Genomic DNA, 17,469 nt, shown 5'->3' with positions numbered 1-17,469 from the left:
ACTTCACTTAGGTGAAGGTCACTTCAGTGAGAACCTCGAAGGAACTTTGAACCTAACGTCATTCCGTCAGTTACGTGCTGATATTTGGGGTAAGTATACCACTCGGTCAAGTATATACAACCGTATTCATCAAAGCGCATCTTAGCACGTGAAGGGTCGCATCTTAGCATGTGAAGTTATATGATATCGGTAATAACATTCCTGTTAAAGTCAAGTCTGGGACCCCCATATTTATGTCTTGGAGTTGGACCCCTAAAATTTATTACTGATAGTCCCCAGGAAAATCCCTGTAATTCCAAACATCTTTAGTCAGTCATTGATAAGCTAAAACAAACCAATTCTTACTAATGAACCACGAAAATTTTTTAAGCCAATTGATTCCGTTGCTAATCATGATTCTCTCTATTTTCAGAATAGTCCTTGATAAACATTTCTTGAAAAGTCAAGCAACTTTATGTAAACATGGAATGTCTCAAGTTGCAGACACCATGGAAGGGCCTCTTGATAAAATCTTGTATCAGAAAGCAATGGCTTATTATCCAAAGGTGCTTCCATCACGCATCACTGGCGCCACACAAGAAACAGTGTCATCTCAGTAACCATGGTAACAGGACAATAGCTACAAACCTTTCCCAGAAAGGCAGATATGTATGGCAGGCGTCACTAGGACAACAAACAGGACCTTGTACACTTCGCCAAGAAAATAATAGAAGGCATATCTGCAGAAAGTATTTTAGTACAACTTCTAAAAAATTGGAAGTAACATTAGACACTGTATTCTCAGAAAATAACAAGAAACGAGTACAAAATCATCTCTTGGGGTTTAGGCCCTCCAGTGTGTCAAGGTCACAGACCGGTCACTCTGCAGTGCTTGTGCCTCTGTGTACAGTCAATGGAGAACCTTCCTTCCTGTTTACCCTCAGGTCAAGCTCTCTACGCACTCACAGAGGTCAAGTCAGGTAGGTGGTGAAAACATGAATGTCCCATTGTAGTTTTTACTATCCAAATCTGTAAACCAAGAAATAAAAAATTGTCTGTCCCTGTGATGTCTGTAGCAGCTCCCAGGGTTTCTTTTTGCTGATATGTTTAAGTAAATAAATTGCATGTGATTCTGTGGCATTTAACTGGCCAACCAAGCATGTATTTGTTTTTGTTTCCATGAACATAAAGCCTGTTAGGCTACGTCCACCGACTGACTATCTATTATGGATTGGCTGATAACAGTGCATTTTTGCACTGATCGTTGTAACTGATTTAGTTTTGTGTCGTCTACAGTTTTTGTATGTTAATGATTAATTAACCAGTCTGTAAAGTTATGTTTGTTGACTTACTTAGTTATGAGAATTGACTGTGGGTATAACATAAAAAATGTTGAGCACACTTTGAGTAATTCCACAACTTGGATTTCCACAGTGTACACAGCTGTTTTCACTTTTCAGGTTTTAATGCTCCATAAAAGTATTGAAGCCAGTTCTTAAATATACAGACAAAGAAGTAGAGGTTGAAGTGAAGTATGTCCGATCAATCAGAATTCATAAAATGTAGAGTCACTGGACTATCTAAGGCAGTTAGATAAAGAAAGTTAAACTTGCATCATGCTCTAGATGATGAAGAAGTGCTTCAGATACAGTATGTTGATGTGTTTTAGTTTTCCAGGTGGCAAGATGGATGACACTGACAGGGACGTCATCCATACTGCGCTGCGGGAAACATGGGAGGAACTCGGCATTACCATGGAAACTGTAGATGTATGGGGAGCCATGATGGATCTTCCAAGCAGGGTAGCTACTGAGGTTTTCATGGCTTGTGTTTAGTCTGCAGATTGACGAGAACCGTCTTTGACTTTAGCCACGAGTCAAGTCAAGTACACTTTCTTTTGCTCCGATAATATCAGATAGTCCGTATACTAAGACTAACATTTACAGAAATAATGCAGATACAGGTTTGTGACTCAAAACTTTAGTTATTCAGATATCAGAAAAGTTTGGATTTAGTAAACACAATGTGACCTAATTTTTGAAACAATTATCATGATTATGTCAATACTCACTACTGAGTTATCATTGTTAAATCTGTTGTTAGTATCATTCTAAAATGAATAGACAGTTGCCATAGCTATATCAGTAGTGTGTGTACAGTGGGGTAGGCCAATGGTTAATGTGCTTGCTTGTCATACCAAAGACTTGGGTTCGATTTCCCACACAGGTACAATGTAAGAAGCCCATTTCTGGTGTCCCCCGCCATGATATTGCTGGAATATTTCTAAAACGGCGAAAACCATTACAGTTATCGCAATAATAGTGAGTTATCATTGTATCGGTAGTGTGTGATAGTTATATAAATAATAGTGAGTTATCACTGTCAAATCAAGAGTGAGTTATGGTCAGTTTAGTACTGGGTTATAGCTGTACATAGTGAGTTGTAATATTGGACATTGGTCTTCAGCAACCCATGCTTGCCGTAAAAGGTGATTGTGCTTGTCGTAAAAGGCGACTAACAGGATCGGAGGGTCAGGCTCGCTGACTTGGTTGATACATTTCAGCGATCCCAATTGCGTGGATCGATGCACATGATGTCAATCACTGTATTGTCTGGTCCAGACTCGAATATTTTACAGACCGCTGTCATATTGCTGAGTGCAGCGTTAAACAACAAACAAACAAACAAAAAATGTAATATTGGTAGCCAGTTATTGTTGCGGACATGTTTCCATGGTACAAAATGAATTGCAGGTGTCTGCAGCAGAAATGTGACTCATGTATGTGATCAACATTAAGGCAGAAATGAGGGGGACCACAGTGTCTCTAGTTTACTTCGCCAGTGTTCTGAGCATATGAAGTGGTTGTGCCCAGTTGCCTCCCTTATTTGTGCCAGGATCCACCAATCATGGTACGAATCCCAGATCAGCCCTGAATACATTCCTTGATCACTCCATGTATTTCCTTTGATGATGTAATCATGCAACACGATAACATCACAAGTTTCTGTTTATCATTCATTCAACTGTCAGAATACAATTATCTTCTAAGTACAACGTTATTACCTCTCTTCAGGAGAACAGAGTGACACCAGTGATCGGTCATTGTGGTGAGGTGGACGTCGAGGGGCTCACTCTCAGTGAGGATGAGGTGAGTGTCACACTTTTGATGGTACAAGTAGCTGTAGGTGCAACAGATGTATTTTTTATAAGGATAAAACTGAAAAAGTCATACCAACATCTTGCTATCACTTTCAAACTAATGTACCGTATTCGACCCAATAAGCGCCCAGGGCGCTTAAAATAAAGACAGAAGGGGTGGGCGCTTATTGGGACCAATTCAGAGTCAAATTGGTGTAAATTCATTAGTAAGCCTTACCATATTTTCTTGAGTATAGTGCGCACTTTTTTAAAAAAAAACACAGCTGTGTAGAAGGGGGTGCGCATTATACACGAATTAATGAGTTTTGATGTTTTTACATTACCGTGAGCACGTAACACCGGAAATACCATGTCAACAAATCCATACTGAAGTTCGCAAATTATTCATGTAATTACAATGTCTGGCTATAAAAAGTGTTCTTTGAATATCTGGACTTATGTTTGTAACTTATTTCATTAATTTTATTCAAAATTCCTTTTAATATTGTTTTAATTAATTTCGGCGAAATCGTGTGTGAAGCGATCAGAAGATCGCACAACTCACTGTTATTAACAGCAACCACGGTCAGATTACCGCTATTTACGCCTTGAACATGTTGAAACGAACTTTCGTTGACAGACTGGATACATATATCATAAATGCCATACTTTGATTCGGGGGGCGCTTATTGGAACATGGGCGCTTATTGGGTCGAATACGGTACATCACTACTTGAAAACTGGTCGTTCAACCATTGCATGTGCAAACCATCAATGACACACAGTACCATTTTGCAAATTGAACTTAAAAATCTTTAAAATGGGCAGGAGACAAATCTTTGTCGTTACTTAACAGTTCAGGTAAGAATAATTTCTATATGAGCTTCCAGTATGATGAAGGAGCATGTATGCTTCGTTTCCCTCAAGTACACAGTGAAACTCCTGTAAGTAGAATGTCACCATGGGAATTCTGGGCTAAAGAAGGTCCCCAGCTACCGTGGTCCCCATGGTCCCTAGTATGGTGATCTCCCTTTAGCTACTGACGATTCCTAGCCCATTTTATATTGTGTTGTTGATACTTATGGCTTTTATATGTTCTCAACTAGTTTTAAATTGAATCTGTGATATCCTAGTTATTGTACTATCCTTCGTTGACAGCTTTTTATTTAGTCTAAATCTATGTATTATTAATGTACTTCTCGTCGCGATATGGCCGAAATACTGCCGATGTGACGTTAAATCTTAACTCACTCACCCAGCTACCGTGTCATACACAGCAATAACATGGATCAAGTTGTCAGGCTCGGTCACTTGTAATCATACCCCATTGCTCATTTTATCATTCTCTTGTGTTTTACTGGTCCTGAGTGTAGTCTTGAACTAGAAACTGTCATTAATCATGTTAATATCTTTGTGTAATTTAGGGAAATTACTCCACGACGATGATTTGTGTATGTGGACCCCTGTAGGTTTTGATTGTTTGTTTGTTGTTTATCACTGCAATCAGCAATATTCCGGCTATGTTACGGCAGTCTGTCAATAATCAAGTTTGGATCAGACAGTCAAGTGATTGATGTCATGAGCATCGATCTACGCAATTGGGATATGATGACATGCATCAACCAAGTCAGCAAGCTTGACCACCCGACCCCATTAGTCGCCTCTTACAACAAGCATAATCGTCTTTTACAGCAAGCATGGCAAGAATAGGTCCCCAGCAGCCTATGCTGTTTGTAGTGGTGACTTAATAGATTGGGTGCACAGGCTCATTTACTTGGGGGGACACGGGTGGCCCAGTCGTCTAAGGCGCCGCGATTCGCTGTTCAGAGTTGCGTCCCTTTGGCACGCCAGAAACCTATGATTGTGGGTTCGAATCCCAGTTCACCCCGACTATGTTTCTAGGTTTGTCAGCACCATACCCATGCTCTTGGGTTTCACCGAAGTGGTAAACGTCTGAGACCTGCATCACTTCGGGCTTTCCTCCCACATTAAGCTGACACGGCGCGATATAACTGGAATACTGTTAAAAGCGGCGTTAAACCAAACTCACTCACTCACTCACTCATTTACTTGGTTGTTTGTGTGTCATCATACATCAGCAACATGAGACTGCTCATAATATCAATCACTGGATTATCAGGTCCAGACATTTTTCATTTACAGGCCACCATCATACAGCTGGAATATTGCTGAGTGTGGCATTAAACAAGAAAAATGTTAATAAAAAAAAGGTGGAAACTTGGAATGGAACAGTTAGGTTACACTGTAGATATTCTTTCACATCTTCATTTCAGGTGGAGTTGGTGTTCACACGCACAGTGAAGTCACTGTGTGATCCCAAAAACAACGGCCAGACCCAGTTTCGAACCAGTCCGGGCTACACCCTGCCCGTGTTTCTTGGTGGAGAACATAGAATCTGGGGTCTGACATCGATGGTGCTCTTCCAGGCTCTTACCATCATCGCCCCGGGACTGTACCGTCACAAGCTCCGACATCGGTCTTGATGATATTGCTGTTTAGGCTATTTATATCTTAACCTGTTTTGTTTTTTTATCAATATATGCTATACTATTTATTGATACAGACTATATTAATTGATTAATCAATTATCATTTAACATGCCCCTATATTCCTAAAACATCGCTGTGCAGAGTTGCGTCTCTGGGCATGCTAGAAACCTATGATTGTGGGTTTGAATCCCGGTTCGCCACAATTATGTTTCTGGGTTTGTCAGCACCATACCCGTGCTCTTGGGTTTCACTGAAGTGGTAAACGTCTGAGACCTGCATCACTTCGGGCTTTCCTACCACATTAGGCTGACACGCCGCGGTATAACTGGAATACTGCTCAAAGTTAAATCCAACTTACTCACTCCTAAATACAAGTTCTCTGATTAGTTCATAAAGTCCAGGAGTCAGGATTTAAAAAATCAAATCTTGAATTGGGTATACGATGACATGCATCAAGCAAGTCAGCAAGCCTCTTATGACAAGACCTAAAGACGTTAAAAGATGGTACTTGTTGTTACCCTGTCTGGCGCTCGGCATTATGGTATCTCAGTGAGCTAGCACTATAAATCGGCATCAGTCCGGACTAGTACAAGCAGCCACACACACACACGTACATGCACGTCGCTACATAAGTGCAATAATCTTGGGACGCGATGTTAAACCCCATTTCACCTCACCTTATGACAAGCCTCTTAAGACAAGCATAGTCGCCTCTTGCGGCAAGCATCAGTTGCTGAAGATCTATTCACGGGTCCAGTCTCAGGAATAGACATGCTGGATTTCCACTGAATTAATGTGCTGTTGTTTTTCCTTGCATTTTATTACCATTGCATGTTAATATGCATGACATAAAGTGGTTTCAGGTGAAAACAATTTTGGAATACTGTTGCGAATGATACTGTATTATGGTGAATGACATATATATTATATATTTATGAATCATATTTATATCTAATATAGATAATTATAGGTATTGTTAAATGTGATGAAAGCTTCTTACATGCTGTATGCTTTTATCATGGGGATGTAATGAATAAACAATGGTAAACTCAAATAAACATGAATGTATTGTTGGGCTTCTGTACCAAGAGACTGTCTCCGTGGTCTTGTGGTAGAGTCCGCCCAGAGGGCGGAAGGTCCGGGGGTTCGATCCCCGGCCGCGTCATACCAAAAGACATTAAAAGATGGTACTTGTTGTTACCCTGTCTGGTGCTCGGCATTAAGGGGCTTAAAGAAGGACTTGTCGGCTCGGAGTCAGTATACTGTGTCTGAGTGGGGTATTCATGTTAAACTGTGGCATGGCATCTCAGTGGGCTAGCACTTTTAATCTGCATCAGTCCGGACTAGTACAAGCAGCCACATACACCCACGTGCATGCACGTCGCTATATAAGTGCAGTAATCTTGGAAGCGACGTTAAACCCAATTTCACCTCACCTCACCTATAGCAAGAACTGTGAATGATCTCATCTATGCCTGTGCTCTATACCATAGCTCACAAAATGAAGCTAGTCAGTCGAGCTACTTAGATTTTATTTTCACTTGCCTAAAGAAAAGAAAGTAGCGAGTTGCTTTTATACTGTCATTCTGCTATAACTCATTAACTTGATACATATTTATTAAGGCACATATACAGACATTCAACAATGTACCGTATTAGTTTGTTTGTTGTTTAACAACACACTCAGCAATAATCCAGCTATATGACGGTGGTCTGTAAATAATCGAGTCTGGACCAGACAATCCAGTGATTGACATCATAAGCGACGATCCACACAATTGGGATACGATAACATGCATCGACCAAGTCAGCAACCCTGACCAACCGATCCCAGTAGTCGCCTCTTATGTATTTTGTAATATGTTTCTGAATATACATTGATAACAATGCGTAAGAGAGTATGTCATGAGTTTCAAAGTAATATTTCAATGGAATGTTTTGTGGGTTCTGTAACGAAACATTACATGACAAATAGAACTCCAGGTTTTCATTATAGTGGCAGGCGGTCGGGTAGCCTAGTGGTTAAAGCGTCCGCTCGTCACGCCGAAGACCCGGGTTCAATTCCTGACATGGGTACAACGTGTGAAGGCCATTTCTGGTGTCCCCCGCCATGATATTGCTGGAATATTGCTAAAAGCGGCGTAAAACCAAACTCACTCACTCCTTCACCCATACAGGGACCCAAAAGTCTCCCTGACTTCAGGACCACCTCCACGGTCTAGTGGTACTGCGTCCGCCCGAAAGGTCCGTGGTTCGATCCCAGGTCGCGACATACCAAAAGATGTGCAAACTGCACACTCACTGCAAGCATTGTGCGAATGATGATGATGTCATTTCTGCTGTGGAGGACTTGTTGCACCACCAGAAGGATGTCTTCTACACGGGTGATATCCAGGCACTCCAGCATCGCTGGCGGAAGTGTGTGGACCTCGGAGGTCTAACTCATCAACGCAGTCGATCTTAGTTACACTCACTTTCCAGCCAGCCCTCAAATTCCAGTGCCTTTGTATGGCTCGATGATCACTTTAAGAATTGACGGTCTATTTTATTTAGTTTAATGGATTATGATTCATCACAGAGTAACATCTTAACTCTGTTAATCGGATTTTACAAAACGTATTACCGTCTACACGTGTCAACATACGTTTGTAAGTCAGTGTCAAGAAGCCAATTGTGAACTTCACATCAAACAGTTACTTTTCTTCACTTTGTGTAGTTTCATCAAAATCTTCATTCCCTGGAGACAAGAGTTTCCTATTTTGCCATGATGTTCATCTACACACACCACACTAGTCCACCCTTAAGATACAACACCCCAAACCACCCTTATGACACCCCAACCCACCTCATGACACCAACACCCCAAACCACCCTTATGACACCCCCACCACCTCATGACACCAACACCCCAAACCACCCTTATGACACCCCCACCACCTCATGACACCAACACCCCAAACCACCCTTATGACACCCCCACCCACCTCATGACACCAAAACCCCAAACCACCCTTATGACACCCCCACCCACCTCATGACACCAACACCCCAAACCACCATTATGACACCCCCACCCACCTTATGAGAGCAACACCCCAAACCACCATTATGACACCCCCACCACCCACCCATCTCATGACACCAAAACCCCAAACCACCCTCATGACACCCCACCAGCCACTATATGATACCAACACCCCAAACAACTCCCATGACACCCCACCACCCACCTCATGACACCAACACCCCAAACAACCCTTATGACACCCCCACCCACCTCATGACACCAACACCCCAAACCACCTTTATGACACCCCCACCCACCTCATGACACCAACACACCAAACTACCCTTATAACACCCCACCACCCACCTCATGAAACCAACACCCCAAACCACCCTCCTCACACCTCCACCCACCCTTCTGACACAAACACCCAAAACCACGCCCATGACACCCCCACCCCACACCACCCGATTCTGACACCCCAAGCTCTGTAACATGTCTAATAACCTTTCACTTTCCTATGCCATCATGGTTACGGTACACCCAGGCACAAATGTAATGCCCAACGCTTTCAGTGATGAAGGCCATTGATTGAACATGTGTGTGGCTGCTAGTCTGGGATAATGCCGATTTAATAGTGCCAGCCCACTGAGATACCAACACCCCAAAACCACCCTGATGACACCCCCACCCACCTCATGACACCAACACCCCAAACCACCCTTATGACACCCCACCACCTACCTCATGAAACCAACACCCCAAACCACCCTCCTGACACCCCCACCCACCCTTCTGACACCAACACCCCAAACCAACCCTCCTGACACCCCATCCACCTCATGACCCCAACACCCAAACCACCCTTATGACACCCCCATCCACCTCATGACACAAACACCCCAAACCACCCTTATGACACCCCCACCACCTCATGACACCAACACCACAAACCACCATTATGACACCCCCACCACCCACCCACCTCATGACACCAACACCCTAAACCACCCTCCTGACACCCCCACCCACCCTTCAGACACCAACACCCCAAACCACCCTAATGACACCCCTCCACCGAGCATATAACACCAACATCCCAAACCACCTTTATGACACCCCTGCCCCCAACCATTAAGACCCCAACACCCCCAAAAAACCTTATGACACCCCCACCCACCTCATGACACCAACACACCAAACCACCCTCCTGACACCCCCACCCACCCTTCTGACACAAACACCCAAAACCACGCCCATGACACCCCCACCCCACACCACCCGATTCTGATGCTCCAAGCTCTGTAACATGTCTAATAACCTTTCACTTTCCTATGCCATCATGGTTACGGTACACCCAGGCACAAATGTTATGCCCAACCCTTTCAGTGATGAAGGCCATTGATTGAACATGTGTGTGGCTGCTAGTCTGGGATAATGCCGATTTTATAGTGCCAGCCCACTGAGATACCAATACCCCGGATAATCATTGCCCAAGGCAAGGGAGCTAGCTGACTACAAAAGTCCAGTTTCCACCCTTGGCGAACTAGACTTGAATTTTGTGGCTCGATCATAGCGCCACCAGTGGCGATTACAAGCTATGTCCATTCTGAATCTCTCCTACTGACCAATCAGAATCTACCTCTCACATGACTTGCATTTTCTTCAAACAAAATGGTGGCTCCAAGTCAAGATGGTCTTATTGATAACCAAGGTATTTTTTGTAATAAAACGGGTCTTACATCGCAACGTACATCAAATCATTTGAGCACCTTGATGAAAACCATGAAAAGATTTGGAAAATTGACACATGCTCTGCAAATCCTGTAATAAACCAGAAATCTTCATGGCGGTCGCCATGTTTTATGAACCAAATGTTGATTTCATTACACAATTTTGATTGGTCCATGCATAGACTCGTTAGTCCAGCCAAAATGTATTCCAGCTAAGTTCGGCAAGGGTGGTAACTGGACTTTCATGGGGTAACTCCCTTGCATCAGGAAGTTGTCTTCAAGAGGCCAAAGTTGGGAGTTCATGTATATATAGTCAGCTTGATTTGGGAGGAATAGTCTCAGATGTTAACCACTTTGGTGAAATAGTCCGGTCAAAATAACTATAGACCCACCACAAATTGCAACAGAAATGTTTTTAGTTGATTCATATTTAACAAGCCTTCCTTAACATCCTATCAAAAATCTAGGAAAATCTAAGTGGGGGAACATTTTCAAATTCAGTCATCTTTACTATGGCGATAACTAGTATTTTCATACAAATATTATAAATATTTGATTTTTTTTAAATTATTCAATGTTAACTGTGTAACATATCAAATAAAAGCTACTAATACAGGCTTCATTATGCTATACCTTTTCATATTCTATCTTCTTTTTTTTTGATAGAAATCAGAAAAAATCTGTTTTCAGCTTTTTCATTTTTTTTGTATTTTGTATTGATTTACCCCTCAAGATCATACCCAAACTAAACAATTTTCCCCAACTTAGATTTTCCTAGATTTTTACTATGTTGAAAGGGGATGTTTTCTGTTCATGAAAGAGGAGAAATAATTTCTGTTGCAATTTGTGGTGGGTTTGGTAGGATTTGACACTATATTGACTGGACAAAAACCAACAGGTGCACCTGAGCAAATCTTCAAACCCAAGATCATAGGTTTCTGTTTTGCCTAATCTAAGGGAGGTAACTGTGCACAGAGACTGCCTTAGAAGATGAGGTGAGGTGAAATGGGGTAAACGTCGCGTCCAAGATTATTGCACTTATATAGCGACGTGCATGTACATGTGTGTGTTTGTTTGGCTGCTTGTACTAGTCCGGACTGATGCCGATTTATAGTGCTAGCTCACTGAGATACCATGCCGCAGTTTTAACATGAATACCCCACTCAGACACAGTATACTGACTCCGAGCCGAACAGTCCTTGTTTTAGCCCCTTAATGCCGAGTACAAGACAGGGTAACAACAAGTACCATCTTTTAACGTCTTCGAGTATGATCGAACCCCGGACCTTCCGCTCTCCAGGCGGACGCTCTACCACTAGACCACGGAGGTGGTTCCTTAGAAGATGAAGCAACCTGTGCTTCCCACAATACTGCTGACTCAAACACACTCTAAACTTAGCTAGTGATTGTTGGCATGCTCAGAGCTAGTTATCTGCAATGACAGTCAGTAAAAAATAAGACCACTTTTATTTATAGCAGATCCAGATGTTTACCAAATCTGCCTTTTTCAACAAATGACAAAAACAATTCTATTTCTTAAATTTTTAATGTAGGATGTATAAAATCCCTTGAACCCCGAGTGATCCTGCTGCCACGAATTTATCTGACCAACATGGGCTCAGACCACAATTAATTTCCTTCTTTGCTAACTACAGTGACATGTAACTGTGGTCTGAGGCCACATGTTTTTATTTCACATTGTAAAAGAATTAAAGCAAATTCAAAATTGATAGAAAACAGTTGTTCGATTGACCTAAGGTTAACTTGTGCTATGTCACGTGACTTTTCGTGACTCAGAAAAAGCTTGCACTTTTTTCATCGAAGCAGGTGGCTCTCAGAAATCCAGCCTGTCTTGCTCGTGGTGGAGTGTAAGGGATTTATTCACCCGCTGAAAAATATATTTCCCTCAAGGCGGGATACATAGTATTTTATCAAGATCATGTGAACCAATCAGATCTCATCATTCTGACATGTAAATATGATGTATGTTACAGTTTCCTATATTTTCTACGGCTCATAGTAGATCTCTACAAACCAATGTAGGCCAATGGACACCGCATGTGGGTTGTGTAATGAAGACATACTCATGTCATGAGAATGGTTGCCACATTGAAACACTAACACACAGATGATGCTTCGCAAGTCGGGGTCAAGTATTTCAGTTGTCATAACAGTGACAACCATTGCAAGCATGAGTTTACCCGCACACAATGTCCTCTGGATGTCAAGGCAGTGTTCAAAATTAAGCTTGTAGGTCAAGGGTCCTTGTTTCAACTCAAAGATAAAATGTTACGATTTAGTTTTTCAGGATAAAAATACCACACAAACCTCAAGGATCACAGGGCCTCCTTAGTTTCAAACACTGTCAAGGTATTCATTGTCTCATCATGCTGCAAGAAATATCCTGCTGTATCCACAGCACATCAGATATCTGGATATCAAAGCAGGGTTCATGGTATCTTATAGCTAAAATGGATTAATCATTACACCGCCCGCATGTTATCAAAAATGAGCGGGCCACTGTAGCTTGATAATGCCCTCATATTGCTTGACCACGGGCCATTATCACGCCCGCTGTGACGTCATAGGATAAGGATAGGTGACGTCACGTTCAATAGTGACGTCATCTGGTTTGTTCTATGACGTTTCCATATTTCTAAAAGTTGGTCAGTGACATTGGCGTTGATTGCAGTAAATTTTTCAAAACCGATATTTTTTTTTCTTTTTATTTGATAACAAATTCCATCCATTTTAGCTATAATAATGTTAACGCTATTTTTCAAGGCATTATCATTTGCAGAAGCCCTCGGTCTTTTCAACTGCCCTCCTTCGTCGGGCAGTTAATGAAAGACCTCGGACTTCTGCAAATGTTAATGGACTGAAAAATAGCATTACCCTTATAATATCGATAGGTACAAATGAAGGTATCCCTATGTGAGTAGGTGTACCTTTAAGTTATCACAAAAACTTACTTACAGTGGAATCTGTCAAAATCGAAATCCGATTGATCCAGATTTGTCAATAACAGGCACATTTGTGTTCCAGAATATAATAAAAAAAGAAAATGATTTCTTTTACCCTTATCTGTATATTCTATTCTTTATTTTCTGTTATAAACTTACTTATCCGAACCTCCATCTAAACTGGACTTAACTTTCGGTCCATCAGAAGTCAGATTCCACTGTAAATGTTAATAATCTTTCAAATTCAAATTCTGTTGAGAAGTTTGCATTTATATGCAAGAAATATCACAATGTTTTCTTTAAACAATAAAATATTGATATGATAGACAACAATTTGTTCATACAATATGTTTAAAATGATTTACTTATAATGTAATGTAAAACTGAAATATATTTAAAAGATTGCTTTAAACCAAAAGATATTGACATGATAGACAAAGCGATTTGTATATACTATATGTTTAAAATGATTTACTTAAATTGCTTGAAACTAAAATATATTGAAATGATCGACAAATTGATTTGTTAATACAATATGTTTAAAAACATTGACTCACAATAAGGGATGTCGCGATTCACCGATTGTACCGATGCATCGGTAGATAATTCTCACAATACGATACAAGATACATGTAAATTTTTATTGATATGAAATTTTATTGAAATCGGTATCTATCTGTTCGTGTATTGATTGATATTTCTTTTCCAATTGAAATGTCATCATATTTTCTGAATTGGACACATACGGAAACTTGTTAGCGTGTGACACTTGTTATAATAAACAGAATCAACCTTTCAGTATTATGATTTTACAAAATAATCTACTGTTTAATACCTGTTCTTGGCCGTTGGTTGTTGGTAGAGAAAACTGTTGCTCCTAATACTAACTTGAGTGAGTGAGTGAGTGAGTGTGAGTGAGTGAGTGTGAGTGAGTGAGTGAGTGAGTGAGTGAGTGAGTATGGTTTTACGCCGCTTTTAGCAATATTCCAGCAATATCACAGCGGGGGACACAAGAAATGGGCTCACACATTGTACCCATCCAGGTCTTCGAAGTGGCGAGCCCACGCTTTAACCACTAGGCTACCTGACCGCCCCCTTCTGCCTTAGAAATCCTTAGGTGGGGCCCCAGAGGATATCAAGTGTGAGTGAGTGAGTTGGGTGATCAGATGAATTTTTAACCTTGCTGGAATATGTTATTAAATGGAAAGTACCGTATTCGACTTAATTAGCGCCACGCTCTAACAAGTGCCCACTCTGATATTTGCTAATATACTGGCTAGTGAACAATCCCAATTAGCACCCCTTCCGATTGATAAATGTACAGAAGACTTATTTATTCGTGTATAATACACACTCATGTGTTATAAGCATCCTTAATTATGGGCAAATAAATTCTGGAAAATATATCTGTCATTTATGATATGCACATACTTTTATATTGTATCATTTCGGGCTGTCAGGATAAACTACGAAATTTTCAATCTTTCAACTTTTTTTTCTCAACAAAGTTATATTCTAATAAGAGCCCCCTATTTCCAATTTTGAGAGCGCTTATTACGTCGAATATGGTATGTAAGTTGGGATTTCATGAGTATTATAAACAGTTTGTTAATAAATTTGGATTACAAAACAAATGATCAGTCAGTTACATCAAAAAAAAAAAAAATTTTGTTCTGCACTGTACACAACATATTTTTTTCACACTTATAAAAATACTCCCAAGGTTAGTCATCAGAAAGCTGTAAACAGAAATTCAACAGTATGGAAAGACTTGTCAGTTGCAATGAAACATTGATAGTCTGAACATGTAAGGCACTCACCATGAAAACCAATCATTTGAACTCTTTAAGATTGAATTGTCTGATACCTGTTGATCAAGGTAAATTGAATGGAAAAGTCACACTGTGGATTAACAAGGCTTTACTGTGTATCTGAAGTATAGTAAAAAATGATTTATGTTGAAGAAACCTATCTTTATATTAGGGACCGGTGATTAGTGAGTGAGTGAGTTGGATTTAACGCCGCGTTCAACAGTATTCCAGTTATATCACGGCGTGACAGCTTAATGTGGGAGAAAAGCCCGAAGTGATTCAGGTCTCGGACGTTTACCACTTTGGTGAAACCCACGAGCACGGGTATGGTGCTGACAAACCTAGAAACATAATCGAGGCAAACTGGAATTCGAACCCACAATCATAGGTTTCTGGCGTGTCCAAGGGAGGCAACTCTGCCCAGCAAATCGCGGAGCTTTAGACGACTGGGCCACCCGTGCCCCTGACTGGTCATTAATTGTACAAGGGGGCAATGACACAGCGTAAGAGTCGGATCAACAAAAGTGATCAACTTCATATAATGGGGGTGGGCTGGAAAAAATGACACTTCTATTTTTTAAAATATAAATATTATAAATTTGAACATTATTTCATTATTTAGGGACTGGTAATTTATTATACGGAGGGTAGAGGTGGTTGTGTGTGTTTCGTCTGGAAATAATACTTTTTATGTTTTGTGGGAGGGAGGTGAAGAAATGTCACACATATTGGGAGATGAAATTACAGTGATCCCTCGCTATTGTGCTCTTCGATAAAGCGCTACCTCGGTTACTACGCGCGGTAACGCATGGCTCCCAAAATTGATGTACACTTTTAATACTGAGAGTTTTACACAGACATAATTGTATTGTTGTTCGTTGTTCATTTGCACATAACGCTTCTCATTGCATAATCAACCGATTATCGCTGAATGGAGTTCTAATAATCTGTTTGAAAACATCCGCGGCAAGTCCCGGAAATACGATTGTTCAACTTGTTAACTTTTCACACTATACATCCTTTGATCTTAGAAGCGCATGCATGCAATGAAAGAGAATGACTGACTGATACAGAAGATTTAACGTGCGCTTTCCGACTGCAGCGTATTTCGCACACGGGCCTGGCCAGACCATTTAGTGTATTCCGAGAAGGGTGAAAGTGGTGTGTGCAACCCAAGAGGGGGCTTTTAGGGGTTGCTTATATTGATTTTTTGAAATTTTTAAATTTGGAATAAATGCCGAGGTGGGTGGAGGAGGGCACTAAGGGAGCCGGGTGAGGTGGGTGTTTGTATGTTTATTGGATTTTGGATTGGTAGATTAATTAATTTTTAGATGCGCTTAATAAGGTCTGTTTTGATTAGGAATACGCCTAGGGCCTTGAAGTTTTCTAGTTTATTTTGAGGGTTTAGTATTTCATCTAGAGTAGGAACCTTATTTAGATTGAGGGTGGTTTGTAGTGTGGTTCTGTGTGTTTGATAGTGGGTGCTGGGGATGAGTGCGTGTTCTGTGGTTTCGGGTTGTTTGCAATGGGGGCAGTTGCCTGTGGTGTGTCTTTTAAGTTGTTTTAGGTGGTTATTTAGGTTAGTGTGTCCTGTTTGGAGTTTTGTAATTAATCTGTCAATTTTTTTAGAGGGGTGTAGGATTTTAGGTTCTGAGCACTTTTTTGATTTGGCTATTTGAGTTTTGATATTGATTATGCCATTTTTTGGTTATTTTTTGTTTGTTTACACTTTTAATTTCTGATTTTGAGATGGGTAGGTTTAGGCTTATTTCTGGTATTTTGAGAGATAATTTAGCTGCTTTATCGGCGCTTTCGTTGCCGTAAATTCCAACGTGGGCTGGGATCCACAAGAAGGTTATTTGTTTGCCTGCTTTTGTTAGGTCGTTGGAGCTTTTAAGTATTTGGTTTATTAATTTAGGTCGTTTTGGGGTATTTTTGTTTTGGAGGGCTTGTAGTCCACTAAGGGAGTCAGTGAGAATTAGGATTTTTTGTTTGTTTTTAGATTGTTGGTTATGCAGGGCTGAGGCCATGCCCATAAGTTCGGCCGTGAATATAGATTGGTTGTTAGGGAGTCGGTAAGATTGTGTGGATATAACTGGTTGTGTGGTATGGACTCCGAAGCCTGTGTGGTTGGAGATCAGGTCTGAAGATCCGTCAGTGTATATGTGACACCAATTTGGCCAATTTTCGTGTATGTATGCAAGTGTGGTGGTTTTAGCTATGTTTGGGTCGGTTTGTTTATTTATTTGGTTAGCTAGCGTTGTGTCTATTTGGGGTATTTTGAGTTTAGGGGTGAAGATATTAGATTTTTTGCAGTTTTGTTTAAG

General features: G+C 40.9%; 1 protein-coding gene across 2 annotated transcripts; it reads left to right on the top strand.

The window, feature by feature from the left end:
* The first annotated feature begins 9 nt into the window (after positions 1-9).
* LOC139477758 (mitochondrial coenzyme A diphosphatase NUDT8-like) lies at positions 10-5,803 on the top strand. 2 transcript variants are annotated; one of them, XM_071260166.1, is made up of 5 exons: positions 10-89; positions 413-959; positions 1,649-1,781; positions 3,054-3,128; positions 5,413-5,803. In XM_071260166.1, exons 2-5 carry the CDS (start codon positions 463-465, stop codon positions 5,620-5,622), a joined length of 915 nt encoding a protein of 304 aa, XP_071116267.1. In that variant the 5' UTR covers positions 10-89; positions 413-462; the 3' UTR covers positions 5,623-5,803. The 2 variants fall into 2 exon arrangements, with proteins under 2 accessions (XP_071116267.1, XP_071116268.1); XM_071260167.1 differs by lacking the exon at positions 10-89 and having other exon boundaries at positions 796-959; positions 1,657-1,781.
* The last annotated feature ends 11,666 nt before the right edge of the window (positions 5,804-17,469 follow it).

Source organism: Haliotis cracherodii, unplaced genomic scaffold (genome assembly GCF_022045235.1).
Source record: "Haliotis cracherodii isolate W230 unplaced genomic scaffold, xgHalCrac1.p SCAF_35, whole genome shotgun sequence".
Classification (NCBI taxonomy): domain Eukaryota; kingdom Metazoa; phylum Mollusca; class Gastropoda; order Lepetellida; family Haliotidae; genus Haliotis; species Haliotis cracherodii.
The sequence above is the reverse complement of the archived record's forward strand: the minus strand, read 5'-3'. Positions and strand labels throughout refer to the sequence as shown.